This window comes from Amblyomma mixtum, chromosome 2, assembly GCF_055824585.1.
Source record: "Amblyomma mixtum isolate Tamu chromosome 2, ASM5582458v1, whole genome shotgun sequence".
Classification (NCBI taxonomy): domain Eukaryota; kingdom Metazoa; phylum Arthropoda; class Arachnida; order Ixodida; family Ixodidae; genus Amblyomma; species Amblyomma mixtum.
The window spans coordinates 62,937,885-62,961,914 of NC_143013.1; the positions used below are offsets into that span (position 1 = coordinate 62,937,885).

Genomic DNA, 24,030 nt, shown 5'->3' on the forward strand with positions numbered 1-24,030 from the left:
TTGAGGTGTCCATGTTTCCAAGGTGGCAGTTATGCGCAATTTCCTTTTCTTTCCAAGCTCCCGCTCCTTTACTTTAGCAGCTTAAAGCGGGTGTACACTCCTGGTTACAACGGACAACGGCGACGCCTTCACCAAAATAAAGCCAGAAAAGCAACTAGATGTATCGTGCGAATGAGCCGTGAGCAGTGGATTATAATATATTCTAGATGTGCGTTCGTTCCTGTGTTCCTGCACGCGTTCTCGCTGGCATGTAGCGTGCTTGTAGGTTAAGCCGCACAACCCAGCCCGAAGCGAAGCGGACCCCTGGACGCCGCCAGCCCGCCCCCAACAGGAGGCGTCGCCCCCCTGGAGGACCGCCGCACGGGCGCCCGGCTAACGGCCGGCTGCCCGGGCCGCCCCCCTGCCGTCCCAGGAACCCGGTGGAGGTGCTGCCCGCGGCCCCCCACCAGCCACCTGCCTGCTGAACCCGGACCCCGGCCCGGCTCCAGCATGTCGTCAACCGGTCCCCCCGGAGGACCTTCCTTCCGAGCGCCTCCTCCAAAGGCGCATTGTTTCAACGTAGCGTTGAAATCCGAAGCCTCGGCCGACGATATAATCGACGGTAACGAGGAAGTCGCTGGCCCCAAGATGCTGGAGTCCCTCCAGCACCAGGGGGGCTTCAAGTTTTGTACCGCCGTGGCGTCGGCCGCGGCGGCGCAAAAGCTACTTGCAGCGGGCGCTTTCGCAGTGCAAGGCGTCCCGGTCCCGGTCACCTGCGTGGGAGCTGCCGCCGTCACCATCACCGTGTTCCGGCTGCCCCTCTACGTCGGTGACGCTTCGTTGGCCTCGGCGCTTAGCCCCTACGGCAAGGTGCCCGAGATAACCCACCCGCTCCTGAAAGGCCGGCGTCACGTCTACAACGGTCAGCGGCTGGTGCGGATGGAGATGCGCAAGGCGGTACCAAACTTCATTTCAGTAATGGGGTACCGCGCAATGTGCGACTGCCGCGGGGTTCGCAAAATCTGTTCCCGCTGCGCATAGGAGGGCCACGTCGGCGCAACGTGCCGCACGCCGCGCTTCTCGCGCTGCGAGGCATTCGGCCACGATACGGCTGGGTGCCAAGCGGCATGCAGGCGTTGCGGCGGACCTCACGCGGCGGCGGATTGCCTGCGGCCGCGCTCCTACGCGGACGCCGCTGCCTCCAGGAAGCCCGCACCCCCACCACCTGAGCCGCCCAAGGGAGCGGGAGGCAACCACACGAAGGAGCCGTCCGAGCCCCGCCCAGCCGACAACCTGCAGGCGAACCAGGGCGATAGCACCCCGGTCGTCCAGGCCGAGCACCACCCGGCCGAGACCATCGAGGAGGACCCCGCCGAATCGTCCGCTGCAGGCAGCCAGACCACCACGGCTGTCGACGCGGCAGCCGAGGGCAAGGAGCTCTATGGCTTCGATCCCGCGGCGTCGCCGGCCGTCTCCGGCACATCGTAGGCCTTCTCCCCCGACCCCCTATCACCATTCGGGTGCGGGGACGACGCGAGCCGCGACACCGACTCCTCCACATCCTCCGCGGAGGACGCCGCCTCACCCGAGGGCGGCTCCGTGCTGCGCCTGACGGGGGACCTGACCCCCGAGCAGCGCCAGGCCCTCACTACTCCGACCGACCGCGGAACGCAGAAACAGGCGACAAAGAGGTGCGCTCGAAATTACCGAAGACACTTTAGAAATTTTAAAGTGGTCTTGGCTTAAAGCCTTGTAGTCAACCCACTGCCGTTTCCCCGTACCGGTTGGCGCAGGATCACTGGGCCGCTTCGGAGCCATGCGTCTCAGTCACTTGACTGCAACGAGACGTCTGGCGATTGGATTGGAAAACGTTTATTGTCAGCACTGAGCCCTAGTGGGCATTATACTAGGTGGCTTCGAGCCCATGGCTCTTGGCGACCGTGTGAGCCCACTCAACGGGTCTGAGCTGGCCAGTATAGCCTCCCACCGCTCTAGAGAAGGGACTGGTAGTAGGTCCGCCGGTGGCGGCGCCTTTTTGCAGCTCCATAAAATGTGGTCATATCCGGCTATCTCGCCGCATTGTTTGCAAGTAGCGTTGTATTGTGTTGGATACATGTGTGCTAGTCTCGACGGGCTAAAGAAGGCTCGCGTCTGGAGCCGACGCCACGTTACCTCCTGGCTTTTGTCGAGCTTTTTGTCTGGTGGCGGATAGATCCTCCTTTCCAGTTTAAACTGATTGGTGTATTCGTGAAATGATATGAATGCATCTCTCGTGAAATTTGGGGACTCGATCCGGCTCACTGCTCGGCTGACACAACCTCGAGCTATACTGTGAGCCAACTCGTTTCCCCTGTTCCCCGAGTGTGCCGGCACCCATATTATTCCACCTCTCTTTGGTCCCAGTCTTTATGTCTTAATATTCGTTCTGCCTCCTGGGAGATCATACCCCGCGCAAAATTGTTGATAGCCACCTTGGAGTCGCTAATTATGGTGACTGCTTTGGTGCTGGCCATTGCCATGGCGATAGCCGCCTCCTCCGCTGTCCCTGAGTTTTTTGTTTTGACCGAACCGGCCGTTAATGTTTCACCCGAGTCGTTCACGGCCACGACCACAAAGGAGTCGCCTCCTTCGTATTCCGCCGCGTCTACATAGGTTGTGTGTTCCGAGCCTTCGAGCTTGGCTTCCAGGGCCTTTGCTCTGGCTCTCCTCCTGCCTTCGTAAAAAGCAGGGTGCTTGTTTTTTGGAAGTGGTTTAATAGTGAGTAATTTTCTAACTTTGGTCTGTAATTTTGCCTGCGCGTTTCTTTCCGGAATTTTATGATGTAATCCTAGGTTGCTCAGGATCTTTCTCCCCGGGGGTGAGGTCGCAAGCCTCCTTAATTGCGCAAATATATGTGCCTCGCAAAGTTCCGTGGTGGTGTTGTAGATCCCCAGTTTAAGAAGTCTTTAAGTCTGGCGAAGAAGCGGCGGTGTAGCTGCCACCGCCGACGCGCACGCGCTCGTTCTACCGCTACTGTGTGACGTCATGGTTGCTATGCACACCTGCGCCCCCCACTGGCGCGCCGGTTGCTAAGAAGGGGAGGTGGGGGTGGTGAAAAACTTTAATACTCAGAGAGAGTTTGGGGATCAGAAGACCCCACTACATGGTCGGTATTCTTAGTCCGGGACACCCCACGACGAGGCCCCGTCTCGTGCCCGCTTTACTAGAGCCATTTGGGACTCCAGTGTGGAGCAGTTGAGGAGGGCAGTCTTCCATGCCTCTCGGGTGGGGGTGGGGGAAGGTAAGGATTTTGATTACACGCCCGCATCATGTGAAAGATATCGCAGATCTCTCCACAGTGCGGGCAGCTCCCATTTGTGTTCGGATCAAAGTGTTTGGCGATGATAGGACAGAGAAGAGTTCCTGTCTGCAGACGCCGCAGAGTTCGCTCCTCCGCCTTACTCAGCCCCTTGGCAGGTGCCGGGGAGAGGCGGTGGCTATCGCAGTAATGCATTAAGATTTTGTGGAACCGCAGAAGGGGTTTATTGCTCCATTGACTTCGCAGCTTAAAGGGTGTCCACTGTTGGTTACAACGGACAACGGCGACGACGCGAAACGCAGAAACAGGCGTCTAAGAGCTGCGCTCTAAGAAGAAGCGAGCAAGAGCAGCCAGGTTCCTCGTAAATTCCTCAAAGTGCGGGTGATTGAACGTGCGTAGTCAGAAAGCGCGCTTGGGATTTCGGTGGCGAACATGTTGCGGTAATTTTTCATCCAAATACTGGGTTCTAGCGAGGTTGCTGACGTCACAGGAATGCCGCCAGCACCCCGACTGCTCATTTCAATGATGTTTCATGCATTTAAATATTGCGGCCGCGGCAATGCGAAAGAAGAATGAAAATGGTAAGCTTGTTTTTTAATAGGTATTTATTTTCATTCCCCACAGCACGCCTATGTTGCTCACAACAATCGTACGATGCCTCTATTTTGCTGCTTCAGGCTAGTAGTCGGATAATGTTCAGGTTCGCAGCGGAGGGAGCCATTTTAGGAAGTTTTCTCATACCTCATACGGTTAAATGTTGCTGTGTCATGTGAAGAGGTTGTAGATTACAACAAAAGATTCGGTAATGCGTTACAAATAGTAAAGGTGAATGTCGAAACCACAATAAAATAAATGATTCGTCTCACAATTTCAGTAAAAAATTAAACGCTATCCAGTGCCTAATTTAAACTGCAGGGTCATGCAAATCACATGCAATAGGGAGAGACTAGAGTTTAAGTATAAATATATTGATAAAGTGTAAATAAATATGTTGATTAGCTCACTAAACGTCTTCTTGTCCCCCATACAATTAAAAAATGAAAATATCAACCCTGAAACAATGTTCAAAGTGTTTACATATCAGGGTTCCATAAATATTCCCTAAGTAATTATTTGGGATGGTGAAATAACCTTAGGAGGAATTTGGGCACGTTCTTAAAAAATAGTAGATGCTTTTGAAATTTTTTTTCGGATAGCATAAAAATTGATGATTTTTTTTGATAAAGCCAGTTGCACAGTGCCGTGTTTAATTTTTCTTTTTGACCTCCGTCACTTCGTCTGCCTGATAATATTATTAGCTTACTGCACAGTTCCGTATCTGATGGCCATAAAAGTGGTATGATCAGTACCTGTAAATTTGGTAGTTGCATTAACTTTAGGTGGTCCGTATGTGTTCCTCAGTGGCGTTGCCGCATTATCAAACTTATGTTATCGATTTAGGACTTAACACAGCATCAGAAACTGAATGCATTTTTTGTGTAGGCAGATTTCTGTGTGATTTACCAATTTAATGTCAAGCTTATGCCATTAAGTTCGTAGGAGACCTTGCATTGTGACCTCTAAAGCACACCAAGGTGAGGTTATAAGTGGCGGTAAAGTTTAAACGGATACCGGAGTGCACGTTTTGCAGCTGCCAAGAGGGAGCGTCTCCTTTTGAAAGCTCATCACTGCTAAACGGCACCTAAGCAAGCGTAACAATCAGTGGAATTAACCTTCATCGGGAGTGGGGACGAACATCATGTTTAAAGGAGGGGGGGGGGGGGGGGGGGCATGTCTTATTGTAAACTATCGGCCGTAGTTCTTGGCAGTCTCGTTTTCCAGGTGAAGATTCTGTCGACGTCAGTAGGCTGAGGTGGCTGTTTTTTTATCGAGGGCGTCCGGATGGCGGCGACTCAATGGCTCGTGGGTTACTTGCAGCCTAACCGGGCCATTTGGAACAGCGCTCAGGGTGAATGTGCTGAGACACCAGTGCTGTCGAAGTACCTCATTCTTATAAAAACAAACGATACCCATAGGGTTTATAATCTGGTGCTATGGCGCACTATAAACAGTCACGGCCGGTGCGCATGTTCGTCGCTCACAATTGCAGGGCACAACGCTGTCGTTTCTAATCAAATTGAATGATATTGCTAAATCCAGTGGTTGTCAGCCGCCGCTAGGATTTGTTCATTCGGACGCGGGTATGCCCAGCTCTTCTCATGTAGTGATAAAAGTGAGCGTGAATGTCTTGTTTGTAACCAGTATACTGCCAAGCGGAGAAGAGTGCCCTATCGAAACAATGTGATTGGAATGAGTGCTACTCATTTCCAAGATATTTCTCAGCTTCATCATTGCGCAATTAGTAATAATTTCTTGGATACGTACCACTGGTTACAAAGTATTTTCACAACATCCAGGCAGTGAACTGCTGCAGCTATAGCCGGGTCAAGGAGGCTTTCCGGAGTTTCCACTTCTACGTGTATCCTTGCGCTCTTTTGCACCTAATGAAGATAGGCACCGGCTAGCCCCAAAACAAGTTTTATTACTGAAAGTGTACACTGCTGATACAAAAAGTAAAAGAACTATTATGGATGCAAAATTCAAGCAAAAAATGCAAAGTTAAGAAAAATGCAAATCACAAAAGTACTGAAACACCACTCTGAGAATACAAACCGCCAAAAATCAGTTGTATGAATAGAATTTGGGCTTGTGGCAAGATTTTGCAGCGCTGACGAGGCATACTCATCAGCGAGGTCGATGTTGTGAGTAAAGTTGAGAAGCGTGGTGCAGTGGCTCAACCGCAAACTATTTTGGAACAGCTAGATGCGAACTTTTTGTGTTTATATTTTTTTTACGCAGCCACCAATCACAGCTTCAGTGTTCAGTGGTCTAAGTGTTGAGCACTTCCTTTACGGGCACTTACAGAGGGTTACGAAGTTTCAAACGCGACTTCACGACAACTGCAGCAATAGATTTATGCCCGTTTTTTCCCTGATTTCCAACTCTTCGGAAAAAAAAGAACAGAAATAGTATGACACATTTTTTCCTAAATTCCAGTTGTTTTTTTTTTTGCTGCCCAGTGCTCCGATCAGTAGCCTAGTACTTGAAAATTCCTAACGAACTGCAGTCGGGTGAACACTTTGCTCGCGTAAAACATGCAGTGCAATTTCCGAAAACAAAAAAGATACATATTTGCGCAGATTCGTGAGTAGGACGACGCTGACGAGCATGATTTCCTACGGGGTTCTCGCTTCTGTCATCTGATCAGCACAATCCGAGTTCTACACAGGAGAAAAGCTCTGTACCTCGCGCACCCAACAGGCGTGCTATTGCCGTCTTTATTGCTCGTGTGCAGCTAACTATTGGCGTCACAGGCGGTCCCGTTCAAAGCGCCATCGCGTTGCGAAGAGTGCCGTGGCAGTTGCGGCGGATTCGCGGGCCTCCAGTGCGAGCCTTCATACGAAAGCCAGAACCCGTATGTACAATCATCAGCACGCTTAACACGAACGCTCGAGCGCGTGTCTTCCACTGACGTTAGCGCCACTGGGCGCCGGCCGCTGCGTCTGAGACAATATTAGAGTGGAAGCAAAACACGAGCTGTTTCCAACCGCCGCAAACACACCGATCAGCATGGTCTTGGACTCAGCGCCCAGAGCTCAGGGGCTGCAACATCAGTGCAGGATGTGCAATTGAGCGTTCGTGTTAAGTGTGCTGACGACGGTACAGCACATCTGGCGTCTGCGCGTCTAATGGCTCACAGCCGTCGATTCCGCCGGAGCTGCTCTACTACGCCTAAACAGTTGGCACTTCCGTTCTCTATCTATGCCGTGCTGCTGTTGTGATGTGACATTTTTAATTCTTTCTAGTTTTTTTTTTGGAATCAGTGCGACGAAATTTGAGTGTGTTGCTTATTTTTCGTTTCTTCTAGACAGGTGTGACAGCAACTCTAAGTGGTCACATGTGACGAGTTACACTGACACGTACACAGTCATGCATCTAGAGAAGCCAGCACTCCTGAAGTGAACTCCCTAAAGTGAGCTCCCTGAAGTGAGCTCCGTGAAGTGAACTGACTATCGAAGAAGTAAACAACTGCTCGTTCTGATCTTCCTGGAAAAAGTCCAGCCAACCTGTCGTCTGGGTGGCTGAATGATTGAAGACTTTTTTATTAGCTGGTAAAGTAGTGAGGATGGTGAATCAGACAGCCGGGGGCCCTTGAGCCCCGGTGGCTTCCGCTGACCAAGTGGACGTGGCGGCGTGTCGCTCTTCAAGCCGGCTTCGGTTCTGCGTGTTTAGGAAGTCAGAATTTCTTGCTCTGCCGTGGAGACAGAAACTTTGCCTTCAAACATTCTAGAACAATGATGGCCGGGGCGCATGGCTGCCTTAAAGTGAAGCGCCAAGCCCTCAAGCTATAACAGTTTTAGAGTTGTGATTAAATTTCGTATTAGCAGCTTACTAATTATAGCGCCTTAGCTGTTTTATAATGCTCGCTAAAGGAGGCAGCATTATCTAAAAGCCATGACTTGTTCAGGACGAAAAATATTTTCAAAACATTGCTAAGAGTCTTCCATGGGTATGGCTAGCAAGAAGGTTTATGATTCCGCATGAGTCGTGACATGTCTACCACGGAGAATCCCCAGCGGCTCTAGTGTTAATTTCTAGATGCCAATCATGGAGTTTTACAGTTTTGACTACACAGCTTAAAGCTCCGCCTTCCCGCTGTCTATTTTAGACAGCGTGAAAATTTTACGTGCGTTCATAATTACGCTCTTCTTTTCAACGTAATCCGGCAGTGAAAGTTTGTGTCCGCAGATGACTCCGTTGCAAAAGAAGCGGTGTTGAGAAGCAGGTGCTCTTGTGTTACACCCGAAAAAAAAAATCTAAAGGAGAGAATTCGCGCGAGCTTTTGCTTTGTGACTTTGTGCGTGTAGTTCCACTTCTAACGGTTCAAGATAACTCTGACACATTCATGCTTTCCGCCACCACAACGTATTCTTGTTAAATGTGAGTCTTGCTTCAGTGCATGTCTTGCTAGGTGATTTATTATTGAATGAAAAACGTACCACATTCCTAAGTGCAGTCATCGTTTCGTCGACATGTAAGAAAACATACTTGCGGAGAAGACTGCTCAGCCCAAGTGAATCACCATGACGTAACGTAGCGCGCTCAGCTACTCAGGGCCATGGGCACCGGTTTTCAGAAGAGCCCCCTTTCGGATGAAGACGTATCTCGCTCGCAAAGACACCCCGGGCGCCAGCGTCACCACACGCCTTTGTCGATTAAGAAGCCCATTTCCCATAACGTAGACAGCAACGGCGGATAAATGTTGCCCACAATCATTCAGGTGGTCGAAATTTTCGGAGCCCTTCACTACGGCCTCCCTCGTAGTCTGAGTTGCTTCGGGACATTAAGCCCCAAAAAAACAAACCACTCTGGAAACTAGGATACGTAATCAGAAAAAATCATTTACTGGGTTTCATGTCCTTAGACAGTATCATAAGAGAGAAGGAATGCGCGCTTGGTTTTCCGAGATGCTTCTGCACTTCACAGAAATACTTACAAGATGCAAAGCGGAGAGGACATAAAATAACGAATGACCACGGCATTGGTTTATGGGGTTTAACGTCCCTTTAACGACCCAAAGCGGCTCAGGCTATGAGGGAGTCCGAAGTTGGGATAATTTCGACCATTTGGGGTCCTTCAGCCTGCCCTGTCATTGTATGTACAGTACACGCGCCTGTAGCACTTCGCCTCCATCGAAATGTGACCGCCGCGGCTGGGGACGGTGGATTTGATGAAATGAATATAACATGTTCGTTCAGCGTCACACCAACCCAGGAGGTAGAAGCGACGCGCCAGCTACCGATTGATCCATTCATGCTGGCAATGTAGATGCAACGTCACCTGCTGCCTGGTCGAACCGCCGCCTTTTGAACAGTGAGAATACTTGGCCAGCACTGTCCTCTTCGGTACGCTGGGTAATGCCTATATTAACTTCAACGGATTATTAGGACCACTATTACTTCTATTATTAACGTGTGGATTGCAAACGTGGAAATATCCTTGGTGTCGTCCCATTACTTAAAAAAAAAAAAATTCAGGGACACTTTGACTGTCTAAAGTGCGTAAAGGCGAAAGCGTTTTCCGCACCACTTTGCTTATGTGACACTGGTGACGTCACCACTGGATGACATCACACATAATTGGTTGGCTTATTGGTTTATTGGGGTTTGACGTCGCAAAGCAACTCAGGCTATGAGGGACGCCGTAGTGAAGGGCTCCGGAAATTTCGACCACCTAGGGTTCTTTAACGTGCACTGACATCGCACAGCACTCGGGCTTCTAGAATTTCGCCTTCATCGAAATTCAGCCGCCGCGGCCCTGATCGAACCCGCGTCTTTCGGGTCAGCAGCCGAGCGCCGTAACCACTGAGCCACCACGGCGGGGCTGATGAAGTAATGACAAATAACTAATCAGTGGCTAATTACTAATTAATAACTAAATACTAATTAACTGCTAATTAATGACGCGTAACCTTCGCATTTAGGAGTGGAACGCGACAGCGTGTTGTAGCGCTCCCAGGCAGTCCACGGAACGCCACCACCCGTCCGGCGCGATGCCTTGCTTTTTGAACGCGACGCTTTTTGAGGAAACAAAATTTAATTCTCTGTCATCTCGGTGGACAACCGAACCGTACCGCACAGGAAGGGAGGAACGCCACCACCCGCTCGGTGCGATGCCTTGCCCTTTGAACGCAACACTTTATGAGGAAAGGAAATGGCGCAGTAATTCTCTGTCATCTCGGTGGACACCCGAACCGCACCGTACAGGAAGGGACGAACTCCACCACCCGCTCGGCGCGATGCCTTGCCCTTTGAACGCAACACTTTTTGAGGAAAGGAAATTCTCCGTCATCTCGTTGGACACCCGAACCGCACCGTACAGGAAGGGTGGAGGTGCGAGTGAAAGAAGAAATTGAAAGAGGGGCCGTAATGAAGAAACTGAAAATTGTATTTGAGGAGAGGAACTTACGCAGTCACTGTCTCGCAAGTCTCGGTGGACACCCGTCAAAACGCGGACACATCTGTCGACACGGACGCAGACACGGCTGCTGACACGGACGGAGACACGGCTGCCGACATGGACGGAGACACGGCTGCCGACACGGATTGCTAACGACAGCATGAGGCATTAAAGGCTTTCGCCTTAAAAGTCTGGTTGCTGACGCGGGGGCGCTATCCGGCCAATAAGCGTGCGCGTCGTGAGGTTACAGCAGCCGCCACGATTGCTGGACTAATGACTGGGCCAATAGGAGCCGAGCATCATAAACATGGAGCCACCGCGGCAGCCGCATAAATTTGAGTCAAATACTGTTGCGCGTCGGAGGGAAGTTGGCCCGTGTGACTGCTTTAGGTAGCTTTTGTGCAAGATTACGGACTTGAAAAATGTCGGCTTTGGAAAGTAATCATATGGCAGCGTAGCAAAAATGACAACGCTTGGGTGGGGTGGTGGTGGTTGCGACTGAGAGAAGAATGAAAAGGAAAGTGCACGGGCCTGGTGACTGGCTCAAGTCGAGCCACCACCGCTGCCACATGCAGATAGAAGAGTGTTGAAAGATAACAGGAAAGATAACGAGAGAGAAAAGACGCGCGTCGCAAAAACCGCGTCCGCCGAAGCGGACGCTGGCTGAAAAAAATGGCTGAGGCTTAACTTGGTTAACCCTGGTCAGATGCGAAGCATATTGATGGCTAGGCTTGTTAATACATGGCTTTCCTTGGTTGAATACTTGATCATTTTAATACAACCACTAGAAGCCTTCGTCGTGGGGGAAGACAACGGCATGGCTACAGCGGAACGCCGACTAACCCCGAGACGCGCGTTGGGTGGGCGCCTGGATTGCCACGGAAGCCGCGTCCGCCTGCCCTGTGGAGCGAGCGTTTCACCTACACCGAGTGTGAACGCGCGTTCGAAATGCGCGGGAATGCCGCTCGAGGACATTCCGTTGTCTGGGCGATGACATCGTTCTCCCTCTCCCAGCGCGTGACGGCGATCTGTCGTGACGTCATGTGTCACGTGGTATGTCACGTGGTGTGTCGTCACTGTACCACGTGGTCTGCACGGCGTGCAACCACAGCGACGGCGCGAGGTGGACCCTCATCTTCCTCTGTCGTGACGTCATGTGTCACGTGGTGTGCACGGCGCGTAACCACGGCGAAGGGCTGTAGTGTACCTCTAGTAATATGCTTCGCATAAAAACAAATAAGCGGCCGTAGCCTACGCTGCAGATTAGGAAATGCAGGACGCGTTTCACGTAGCGCAGAGACGCAAGAAAAGAGCTAGCGTGGTCTCCTCACAGCCGTATTTCGAATTATTATTATTATGTTTTTTGGGGGTGGTGGCCGGGGGGAGGTCTCTATATGACGGAACTGTAAAGTTTAAAGCCACCTCGAACAGAGAAAGAGGAAGATAAAATTTAACACCTTTTTGGAAATGTTTAACGCGCCAGGTAGCGGACTCTTACATGACCCGCAGCCATGGATCAGTGGCTACAGAACTCTGATGCTCAGCATGAGTTAGGAGTTAAATACCGGCCGCGGCGACTACTTTTCACTTGAGTCGAGATTTTGAAACGCCACTTCTCGTCTCCCTCTTTTCCGTGTACTTCTCTTCGCGAAAGCGCTTCATTGAGGTGATTACGAGCTCATTTTATGAGCGAAGCCTCAAGGCTGTAACGTTAGTCACACGCCAAAGTTTTGTGTCATTTGAATTTCAACGAGTGCCATTGGCCTTTAGGGTAAGACATGATGTTGGGCTAGTCGGTTCATGGTTAGAGCGAAACAAAACTGCGCGAAGAAGACGGGACAAAAGAAAGGCATGAATACACACACACACGCTTTGTGTGTGTGTGAATACATACACACACGCTTTGTGTGTGAGTATTCGTGCCTTTCTTTTGTCCCGTCTTCTTCGCGCAGTTTTGTTTCGCTCTAGCCTTTAGGGTGTTTCATGCAGGGTCACTCAAGTGACTTACTTCAGTTGGAGAACGCATTCCGCCTGAGCACCCTTAAAGCCGTCCGCGTGCGCATACACCTTCTTTTGTGCACTGAAAATTTTCGTGCAGGCTGGTGGTCGAGGAGCCAAAGGCTACGGCGATCACCAGCATGATGAACATGATGAAGGACCACCATTCCGCTTTAACTTGCACTGCTCTGCCAAAATAAGTTCAATAAACGTAATGAGAAAAACAAGATAAGAGGAGCCCTTTGAAGTGGATCACAGGCTTGTTTGGACGGCAGACGCATAGAAGCGAGTGTGGCTGACAGAGGTGCGGATGCGAGGGACCCCAGAGCTGAGGGCACGCGTCCGATTTCTTCTCTCTTCACGACCAATAATTCCAGACAGCTCTCAGCGGGTGCCGCTAAGCCTGGTGGCCTGTCATGTTCTTTTATGTAACCATTCTATCGTCCTCTTTCTTTCTTACATCACGAATAAAGCCAATGCGCCATTTTGAATATTCAAACCCATGCGCCACGAGCTGACAGCCAAGGGAACTAGAAGCGCTTGTCCCGAATTCCTGGTGATTTCACCGCTGGTACGCTTCACACGCGGCAGGGGGAGAGCCAGAAGGGCGTTCTTAACCGGCGATTATTTACATCCATAGGAACCGAATCGGCAAACAAACCCCATTTTCGTAGATTATAATGTGCCCAAACTTAGGTGGCGACGCTTCTTTGAAGTGGGCCGAAGCTTCAACTTCCTTTTAAAGAAGTGGCTGGCTAGGCCAGTAAAACTGCGGTTGACTGACAGAGAATGATGCTGCCAGAAAGACCAGAAAGAAACGATACAGCAGAAAGGATACGAAGAAAGGATACAGCGTGGCAGGTCATTGAACAAATATTGGATTCGCCTGACGCAGAAGGCCGGTTTCTTGGCGTGCTACTTTGTCATGTGATGAGCGCCTCGTCTCTTAATGCAGAACTCTTTGCTGCTAACCGTTTCGCTGGTGAAGCAGGCGTCAGAAAGAACTGGTACGAAAAACATGGCTTTTCGAGGGGCACTAAAGAAAGCAGTGTCAAGGTAGAATAAAGACCAGAGATATTTTCTGAAAACATAAATTTGGTGCGTTAATTGCCTGCGGCGAAGACGAGGAAAGCGCAATACTTTGCAAAGGAACAGGTTTTGTAATGTTATCTATTTAATTGATGTTCACAATTTATTACACCTTCCTATTTTGTGAAGCGCCTTTTAAGCAGATCTACGGCGAATTTTTTTTCGAAATTTTTATTATGCAGCGGTTAACTCCCTTGGTGTCTCTGAGCCAACTGTGTACTTGCAAAGACGAAGAGAAAATCATCCCCACTTGGGTTTTTGCTTTACACCATTTATGAAAACTGGTGCGCTGACACTCAAGTAACTTCGTGAGTAGTTCTTTTGGTGTAATGCTGAATTTTGTGGGGCGCATCTCTCCCGTAGTGGTTCAGGCTTCGCCGTAGCTGGCCTTAGTAAGCGTTCACTGTTGCGCCATACCATCGCGTAGAAGCTAATATGGGGCGGATATCCCTGATACCCTCTCTTCTTCCCGCTTCTCATTGGTGAGGTAAGTAACGCAATGTACTTAAAAAAGGAAATATATACAGTGAAAGTGACTGGAAAAAGTGCAGCCAAACAGCTATGGCAAGCACCGTCTAGACCAAGCAGCCACTTCGTCCTCCTCTTTCTCCGAGCCTACGGTCATGACTGTGTTTACAATCTACCTGCGTGTTCGGTTAAATTCGCTAAGACAGCTTTTTATAGGGCTCACTAAGCAAAATTAGGTGCGAAAAAAGAATCAGTGCTGATTGTTGATCAAGGTATGACTCTCTTTGTCTCCGGCTATAAAGTTAATATGCACCCTGAAGATAAAATGCCTCTGCGGGTAACAAAATTAGGAAAGGAACGGGCACGCCCTTAATACCGCTGGTTTCGCCGAAGTCGGCTCATCAGATTCTCCTTTGTACCCGGCATACACTGATATAACTTTCCTAGAGCAATGGCGTGACGAATATGAGTATTCTTCGCAGCAACTGAGCATAAATGCTACCTGAAATTAAGACTAAAAGCTTATTGAGACTTTCAAGCCGACAATGAATACATGACGGTAAAAGCGATGTTAGGAAAAAAATAGCAATGAACTAATCTCTTTCAAAACAAATCGTTATAACAAACTTGAGAAATTGAACGGATGGAATCCAAGAAGATTTAGGTCTAGCATAACAAAAAGAACTGATAGAACAAAGCACGGTTAGTGTGTCATCTTTTTCTTGTCGCACTCCTACTCTATGCTTTCGGCCATATAAGATTCACCAACCGCCAAACTCCATTCTTGCCGAATACACTTTCATTTGTAAACCCAGGTTTTGTCCTTCCGCTCCTCTTCGAGCATTACCGCACTCGGCTTCGGAGTTTCCTAATTCTGTGATTCCTGGAAAGGCCTTTGTCGCAGCCTTCAAAATGCTGTTCAAGTTCTTCTTTGAGACCACAATTTGGAAGGAATAAGCATCGCTGAAGGTGTGTATTCGAACGTAAAGAAAGAGCAAAGCCCTACTCTGCATGATCCCAGGATCAGTTGTGTCGTTAGCGAAGTCGAATTCAATATTTTGGTACTTGTGTAGCTCGCGCGCTGCGAGGATGGGGGCTGTCAGACTGGGGAGATGGTGTTGCATATTCTTGTTTCATGTTTCATGATACCGTTTAATCTGGGAGGGCCTGGTATATGATTGTAATGTTCATGCCTTTGTAAAAGTCGCCGTAAAGTTTTCGTGATGTAGCTTGCAAAGCTGGCCAGAGGCGTTCGTCACTTAGTTGCTAAAATGCTTTGCTTTACCTGTAGTAAGACTTGAGTTGAAGCACACCAAGTGAAATATATCTTGAGCTTAGCTACTTGGTTCACTGTGTTGAAAACAGTGTGCAGCCTGTTTAAAACGTATACTGTTATCCGTCATTCTCTCTAAAAGTTTTGTCGACTTTCGCTGCTGCTAAGCATGTTTTACAAATGTGGTTAAAATCTGTTCCGGAGCATGTACGACAGCCCATCTAAAAACGCGTCCCAGGTGTGTGACGCGCAGTAAATTTCAGTAAACCAACTTCAAGTGAAAAAACATGAGAGCTGAAACACTTTAGCGCAAAACAAAACTGTGGAAAAGGACACATGGCGGCATAGGCGAAAGTTTTCAACGTTTCATCAGAATGTGTGCAGTGGAACTGACTGCGTTTCGTAGTCGTCTTCTTCATGTCTTCTTTTGCAGTAAGATGCCTAATAGATGTCAGCCAAACTAGTCCAGCAGAAAGTGTTTTCTTCAGCATGAGGGTCATTTTATGCAGACAGGTACTGGAAGCAGCGGGGAAATGCGAACGAGTTCCGTTTATACGCTTGCACACAGCGCAGCACATTGATATGAACAAGTTTCAGTCCTTTATATTGCTTTAGTGCTAGTTATACCAAACTTTATAGCTTGAACTGCACCTCTGCGCGCATTTCTATTAACACGACAGCGAACTGTGATGTCGGTACTTTAGGTCAGTTAGGTCAGTTACCGCTAGAAAATTGCCAGAATCACACATGCTGTGCAATGGACAATTGCGTAGCGAACCATTAGTTCAAAAGATACACAAGCAATCTGTATCAATATTTAGTTCGACGAAAACTGGCATAACGCTGTTGTATAACAAAATGATACGAATTCGCGCAGATTTCGTGACACGACAACGCGGACGGGCTCCTCTTTCTCTCGAATCCTCGCTGCTGCCAGCTGATCGGCGGATACCCATTCTCCTGACGACCGTGGGGTTGTGTACGCCACACTGAGCAGCCATGCTACTACCGATTGCTTTGGCTGTGTACGACCTTCTCGTGGCGTCGCAAGCGCTCCCTTACGGCAGGTCGCCGCATTACGAAGACTACCGGGCCCCGTGTGGACAGGAATGCGGCGGGTTCACTGACATCGAGTGTGCCCCTCCGTGTTCCTGCCGCTACAGTCGGATGAATAGCGACAGAGGCTTCTGCCAGAGCAGCGAGCACAATGACACCTATCTGGATGGAATGGAGTTCTTCTGAGCAGCTCCCGTATATGTTCACTACTTCATGATTTGAGTTTTATTTATGTTTTTTTCCTTTTATCGCTTTCGGGAATCGGTCGCGGGGAAGGCAGTTTGTCCTATATTAATGGATGCATTTCAGGAACTTTCATTTCCTTCTAAGCAGAAGTGGCAACAACATTCAGTGGTTGCTGTAGCCGATGTCGAGTGCTGATTAAGGGGTGCGGTGCATGACCAAGCAAGCAGGCGTGCATCCATGCCATACAAGCATGGCGTGCACGCATGGCATCCAAAGCATCCAGTGATTGCTTTGGATTGGGCATCAGAGGAAATAAATGCAGTTTATTTATAATAATACGCCGAGTTATAATACGCCGATTTATAATTTGCCTCAGAACGCAGACGCTAACGAAAGCGTCCTGAATGCGTGCTCCTCACAATCAAGAACTGCCGGTTTCGGGGACAGTATGTGTTCTCGAATACGATGTGTTGACCTGAGCTCCAGTGAGCTTCATTTGTGTGTTTTCCTGTGGTCTGTTGAGTGGATTGCGTGCACAGTATAAGCAGCCAGCGTGGTTGGTGGGGTTTGTGTGAAAATAACGTCACGTCTGGGCGAAACTGCGCTGAGAAGTTTACACCCATGGACAAAGTTCACGGGAAGTGGGTTCGCGAAAAAAAATGTGTATGCGCAGTCAGGGAAGGCAGCTGTATGAAATGAGTAGAAGCATTAAAGGACATGCGTGTTCCAACCATTGGAAAGATTGCCAGCTTACTGGGTACATTGTAAAAATGAACTTTCTTCCGCCGATCTGCAACCGCAAACTCTTTGCCTTTGTCTGTACCCCTATACGTGCCGTGGGCTTAGAAAGTGATGGTGTCGACCAATAAGGAAGTAATGTTAGGCTAAGGCGCTCCGGCAGTGCCTAATTGATAGTTCTTAATGATGTATGTTTAATGCCACAAGTGGGAATGCCTCCTAATTTCGTAATGAACCAGGAAGCTAATCTTAGCGCTACTTTACGGAGATTGCTTAAACTATGGAGATTTCGTAAACTCCCAGCTGATGAATGAGTCCTGAAAGAAATGACTGTATAGGCATGAAGATGTGCTTGCGGATTTGTTGTTGTTGTAGTTGGTGACTCTTTACTAATAGAATAAAATAACAATGGAACAAGAGCTGTTGCTAGGTTCGGCATCTGCCATCGAAAACTGAAGCACCTGAGTTGCGGCTAGCGGGAATAAAAGGACGGGGCGAGAACAGAAAGAATGAAATAGAGGGGGTAGAGATAGTAAAAAAGGGTAGTGGTAGGGCAGCAATATACACTGTGTTTAAATACAGGATATGAAAATGCATGTGGGGTGCTGCACCGCGCATGGAAGGACTACTCGGTGCACGGGCATGCGAATTGCTAGATGGGGCCATCGCACGGGGCCATTGTCTGCGTGCGGGGCTCGCAAACTCTTTTGACTTGGCCGTTGCGCGCCATCATTTTCATGTTTTTGTACCGAACATCGTCCCCTGAGCTCTCTTGAAATAGTTGACGTCTACTCTCCATTTTGCCTTCTCGCGGCCTTCTTGACAATGCGCAGAACTTGTTTGCATGTGCTCAATCGCTTCCTTCTCTTGGATGGATTACGAAAACGAAACATAATGCCCGCAGATGGTAACGCCTGAGAAGAAGCAGATGCCGTCCGCAGCTGCGTTTGGCATTGAAGAATAAAGATTTAAACGGAGTGGTCGTACTTACTGCTGTTTTGAAAAACTGAGTCGAGCAACTTGCTTTACCCGCAACACACAAGGAGAATTTTGACAGTCACATTTTGCTCATAGCTGCGGATTTTCTGAAAGGTGAGATTAGCTGTCGTACAGCTTCAAGCCAATTAGAGAATGCTGTAGTCAAAAGGCGACGCTCCGCCGTCGAGTTCCTGACTAACCACTGAAATCGTTACTGTGGTTTTATTCCCACAACATGCCTGCTTAAAACTGCGTTGTCTGCTTGATGAATGAAGGGACGAACTGCGTTGAATCATCGTTAAAATAAATCATAAGCGGGTAACGTAATAGCGAAGAGACGTCAGTCGTTGAGTTGGCAGTGGCTGTGATGGCCTTGCAGGTTCTATTGCTTTAGACGAATCCAGTTTTTTCAGTCTAATCCGTGACTCTGATGCGCATTTCTCCACGGTACGGGGTTGTTGTTGTCTAAGGTTGCGACTAAATGAAAGGATGACAGGTAGAATTTACGTCGAGTAGCTTGTTTTCACAGCTCTCAAATACTCCTTTGTGGGCAAAATTCACGGCGGTTGCAGTTGGCCATGCGAACTTTATGTAAAGCCTCTGCCTCTGAGAAAAATGCTTGGCTTGGGAGGGCTCAAGCGAAAATATGTAAAATAGCATAATCTTGAAAGCATTGACACTTTTTTGTTTTTGCAATCCGTATAGGTTACACCACACAAATTTCGCCAGGATGTTTTACTGATGTGTAGACGGCTTTCCCATTTTGAGGGCGGCATGCTTCGCTAGAGCCTGTTGTGCCATCGAAGTGGTCCCGTCGCCACCCGTTTCGTGGCTGTGCGCTGCCAGCTCTCTTGGCGGTAGCGAAGACTCCGACTCCGGCGTCGGTGAGATTAAGAAAACACTTTATACACTATATACAGGACGTAGTATAGTACAGAACAACATCGGCACCGGGGCCGAGAGCGAACATAACGCGACTGTTCTCGTACAGCGACGACCAGCGAGACACCAACGCGTCGCACCATCTGACTCCACTCGCGAGCACGGTGGGTCGGTCTGTTGCCTCCAAACTGCAGCGGTGGGGATTATAAAGCCTGAGGAACGCCAAATGCCAAAGACTTTCAGCCATCCCAGCGGGTGCATGGCTAAGCATTACTGGAAGTGTTTCAGGATGGACACAAAAAACGAGCCGTTTCCGCAAATGCACGTGACAAGGACGGCTGGGGAATATTGCAACTGCACAAGAATTTCTGTGACAAATCGAAGCCCTTAGTAAATGAAAAACTCAAAAAGAAGAGGAAGGCGAAGGGGTTCAGTCATGAATAAAGGTTTAATTTTTCTTTGTTGCATCATTTATCATTAATTATTTCGAAAGATGCAGCACTCTTTTCTGAAGTTAAAAGCGGAGATTGATGATTTAGTTCGCAAGCTTTGCCCCCGAGAGAGCGATATTCAGCGTTAATGTTGCATGTGTTACTGAGCCAAGGGAGAACCAAAGTGAAAGATGAGGAAAACTACGGTTCGAGGTTTGTGGCGTGGTCGTACTGCAGCAACAGCAGCAGCTGTCCGTTCATGAAGCACATCTGAAAGTTTCAGCTGCTGTGGTGAGTGGCTGCTTTTGCGCATGTTCTACTAAGCACAGCTGTTTGTTAGTTTTTGTGCTTTTTTGCGTGTTGCTATCCGTGAAGGCTTTCATCAATGCCCTTCGTTGGGCGTCACAATAATCAACAATTTTTGCTCTCAAGCATAGCGATTGAAGTCACATGGCAGCGAACGTGATTCCATAGAATATGCGTTGTGGGGCTAGTTGGTTCATTCTCAGATTTCTTTTATGCGCACAGAAAGACGACACAATAAAAACAAGGTAGACAGGGTCTACCTTGTTTTTATTGTGTCGTCTTTCTGTGCGCATAAAAGAAATCTGTGATTCCATTGTCCATCGTTTTCACCCGTAACGCGTGTCATAAGGGTGTTCACAACGCGCCCGCTAGCGCGCTTGAGAGTTCGAAGTCCGGCGCTTCTAGCTTAGATGCCGATTGCCTCAATGTAGCGACGAAATGTGATGGTAATATAATGGAAATTACGGTACAAGGGGAGCCGACTCGCATTGTCTGGCATGGTTGAGTTATTGCTGTTGAAGCCGTAGAATTCACTTTCTTCAGTGTAAGCGATGTTGTCTTTGGCCATGGCGTCGCATTATGGCACCACCAGGAACTTCAGTGTTGATCTCCGGCGCAAGGCTGATGTTGATAAGTTGTGTTTGAGTCACCATTAATATTCGGGCTGAGAACGGGTGGTGTCAGAAATGTGCTAGCTGATTTCTGCAAACCTGCGATTTTACCAGCAGCGAAACTCCCCATAGATCCCATCTATCAAAATATGGTGCTCTGTTAATTCCAGACAGCGGAGGTTTTGCAGACTGCCACGCCATCTGCGATATTACAGCTAATTGCTCAGAGCTTCTGAAGAAAGGAAAATAGTGGAGAAACAAAACTGGCAGGTCGCCTTCAGTAGCTAACTGTCCCGTTCATAGAAGGCGCCACCATTAGTTTACCTCCGCGAAATGGCCACGTGGAATTGCCCGGTTTCCAAGCTGTGTTTCACAACCGGTGCGATCAAAAATCTGGGGTACTCATGCAGTACAGGCCGCCTTGGTATGTGGTGTACGCGCGGGGATGGCGAGCGGTCGGCAGTGCCCGTACGTGTACGACTTCGGCGTGAGAGAGTGCAAATTTTCTGTATCATTTTTAGAAGGCTATCATGCTATAAAATATGCGACCCGCCGCGGTGCCTTGGTGGCTTGGGGAGCACATGCACGGAGAATCAAATCTCCGCCACTGGGGCCGCGTTTCGATGGAGATGAAAGGCAATAACGCCCATATATGACGCCCCTAGACACGGCGGTCACGGCAGCTTTATGGCTAAACAGTCCATGCACGCCGCTGATAGCAGCGCGCGCTCACCATCGGGCATGCTGGAGGTCGCATGTACCAGCTGTTAGCTTCAAACGCCGCAAACCGCTGTTCAAGTGCATCCCAGCTAGTGCCAGAGAGCTCCCTGCTGCTGCATTTGAAACCAGGTCAAATGCATCGTGCACTTGTTCAAGCCGTCAAAAGTGATCGGACGACGCACAAGTTAAGGGCTTCCCGATGACGCGCACAGCAAGTGGTCGTAAACTTTGTATTAATCACTGTCAAGCCAAACTAGAGACACTGGATAAGTTTTCAGAGTACCGCATTCCTTTTTCCTGCACCGCCGGGCTTGGAAGGAACATTGATGCCGCTGCCCATTGTTGCCATCACAGGAAACATTGTGATTTCCAAGGGCTTCCCATAAAGCGGCGGGCTTTCGAAACTTCTGGGATTTTTTCTAGAACCGGCGTAAATGCGCAAGATGTTGCTTCTAAGAGTCACAAAAATTATTTCCCATCTATTCTGAGCGTTCATTGACGTTATCTTCAAATATAGTTGGGCCAACTACGCAGAAGTTTAATTTGTAACGACGTTGCAAAGGCAAACACACAAGGAACAGGGATACGTTTGCAGTGCTGGGAACGTCCGTAAGGATCAGCCATGAAGCTTCCATATCCTGTGGGGGGGAGCGGAGAATTATGGTGCTCTTAAAACTTACCCGCTGACTTTAAGCCAATACAGACGTAAACGCCAATTCCTTTTATAGCTGCCGGACGAAAGCCAACTTGAGCGTCGTATCATTTCCATGGCATCGGCATCCAAAAGAAAAAAACCTTTCTTGTCGAGCAGGATCCGAACCACCGCTGACGGCAACAAGGCAACCGCGTTTCCAGGCTCCTTTGACAACTCGGCCAGCGCCGCATCCTTTCATTTTTTTTTAATTTATTGTTACTGCAGCATCACAAGGTGTGTCCATGTGCAGGAATTATTCAGTTTTAAAGAACAGTTTTGCAGTTACCAGGTGTTTTGAGGTAGATGAAACCGAACCTAACTGGAGTTTACTACCCCTGACGTAGCTTCTTGGTCACCGAACTAATCAATTATCAAAGGCGGCGCGAGCGTTGCGACACGGATATCAACGCTTCAATGCTTCCACATACTTGTCATCATTACTTCTTTATTTATTTCAGTATACTGCAAGCCAGAGTTGGCCCAAGCAGGAGGGGCATAAAACTAAAAAAAAACTATAAAAGCATCAGCTACAACACCGCAAGTCAATAAACAGGACACAAATCCAGAGTCGTCGAACAACGATACTAGGAGCCATACAATAAGTTCTCCAGCTTCTTCTCAAAATACTTAGATTTAGATATACCCGAAGGAAGACTATTCCACTCCGCGACAGGATTCGGAAAAAAAAAACTGTGCTTAAACCCACTAGTCCGTGTGAAATTTGGTGCTAATGACTGCTCATGTACATGTCGTGTTCTCCTAGTGCTCGCCATGTATCGGTATAGTACTGTTTAGAGGGGAGTTTGTATGTGTGCTGTCCTTTCATGTATGGTAACTCATTGCGCAGGCTTTGTGACGACGTCGACGACGCGGACAAAGTTGTGTATTCATCCGAGTCCTGAGTGCTACCAGCCCCGTTCTCGAAGACTGAAGGCTTGTGCCGACAGCGCTAGACACTCATGCCATCTTCTTCCTCGTTGGCCCTGCGCGGCCTCCTTCTCATGTGCCTTGTGCTCCCTTTGGGACGGTGCTGGCCGTTCGCGACCGTGGCCGCATGCGGCGACGATTGTGGCGGATTCATGCAGGTCGACTGCGAGTACCCCTGTTACTGCAAATTCCAGATCGCCGGAGACATGGGCACCTGCAGGTTGCCCCCCTTCAATGACACTCTCCCGGCCAAGAAACGTGCCTCAGCCCTTGCAAAGGCATCGAAAAGTTGACCTTTCGGTGACAGTTCTCGGTTAAACCATTTGTGTGCTACCTTTCGCTTTGTTTTTCCCCAGACAAGATGGCGGAAAACATTCAGTGCTAATTTTCGTGTATGTAGTGAGCTGCTTATTTGATGTCCAACACAATCGCTAAATCAGCCACGTGCTTTCAAAGCAAGTGGTATATGAACATGTTTTAGGTTTCTGTTCCCATTACAATGAAGAAATAAAGACAGAGTGGCCTGCATGAAAAAGTCGAAGGTTTTGTCAGAGTAGAAGTTTTCGCTTTACACGAAACATTTTCAGCAATGAACGAATATGAAACGGTGTAACTCATCATTATTCACTGCCGTCCAAATGCCAACATAATACACTGCTGCGAATACATTTGCTAAGAGGTGCATCACACAGAGTCACTCTTTGTACAGGTGAGCTGTCTTCATATCCTCACGTAGTGGTGACCGCAGTCTGACTCTCTGAAAGGCACCGAAAAGTGAAAAAAAAGCCTTTCTTTTGCCCTAAAAAAACTGATGGTGGCAACAGCAACAAGCGTGCTCGGTGGCCATCAAGGAACGGAATTTCCACCGCGATTCACAAGTTAAAAGCGTAGGAACGAGAATTTAGTGCAGGTTTAGTTCGTTGTTGGGGTCTCTGGAGGTTGGAAGACTTTTTCAGTAGTAAGGAAATATGCTACGTTGATTTCGCTGCTTTGTTTTTTTTTTTAATTTTACATCTGTAGGATTGTCAGCTTAATAAAAAATTTGCTCTGTCTCTTTATGGTGTAGTATATTCGGGCATTGTACTGCAGCGTAGCAATAACAACGCTGTGTGTATGCAACAACGGAACTGTATAAAATGTATCGTCTTTTCGGAACATTTTTTACCATCAATATAGCTTGAGAAGAAGTTTAGTACGAAGGACAAACGGCCTCAAAACGGCGCAAAGTAAAAATAAACAAATAAAAGTGTGTGAAAGAAAATACACCTAGTGGCATCTTCCAGCACTGGTATTTAATAAATTTTTCCTTGATGTTTTACTGTGGACAATGACTGAAGTGCAGGTGAAATTCAACGCTATGCGCGTATTTTTTCGTCTATTGCGGTGAGGTTTTTTTC

General features: G+C 48.5%; 1 protein-coding gene across 3 annotated transcripts; it reads left to right on the top strand.

The window, feature by feature from the left end:
* LOC149359529 (uncharacterized) lies at nucleotides 1-23,532 on the top strand. 3 transcript variants are annotated; one of them, XM_089569070.1, is made up of 2 exons: nucleotides 1-1,670; nucleotides 22,554-23,532. In XM_089569070.1, the coding sequence occupies exon 1, from the start codon at nucleotides 490-492 to the stop codon at nucleotides 1,018-1,020; it is 531 nt and encodes a 176-aa protein (XP_089425196.1). In that variant the 5' UTR covers nucleotides 1-489; the 3' UTR covers nucleotides 1,021-1,670; nucleotides 22,554-23,532. The 3 variants fall into 3 exon arrangements, with proteins under 3 accessions (XP_089425196.1, XP_089425198.1, XP_089425197.1); XM_089569072.1 differs by lacking the exon at nucleotides 22,554-23,532 and adding an exon at nucleotides 15,982-16,612; XM_089569071.1 differs by lacking the exon at nucleotides 22,554-23,532 and adding an exon at nucleotides 7,185-7,561.
* The last annotated feature ends 498 nt before the right edge of the window (nucleotides 23,533-24,030 follow it).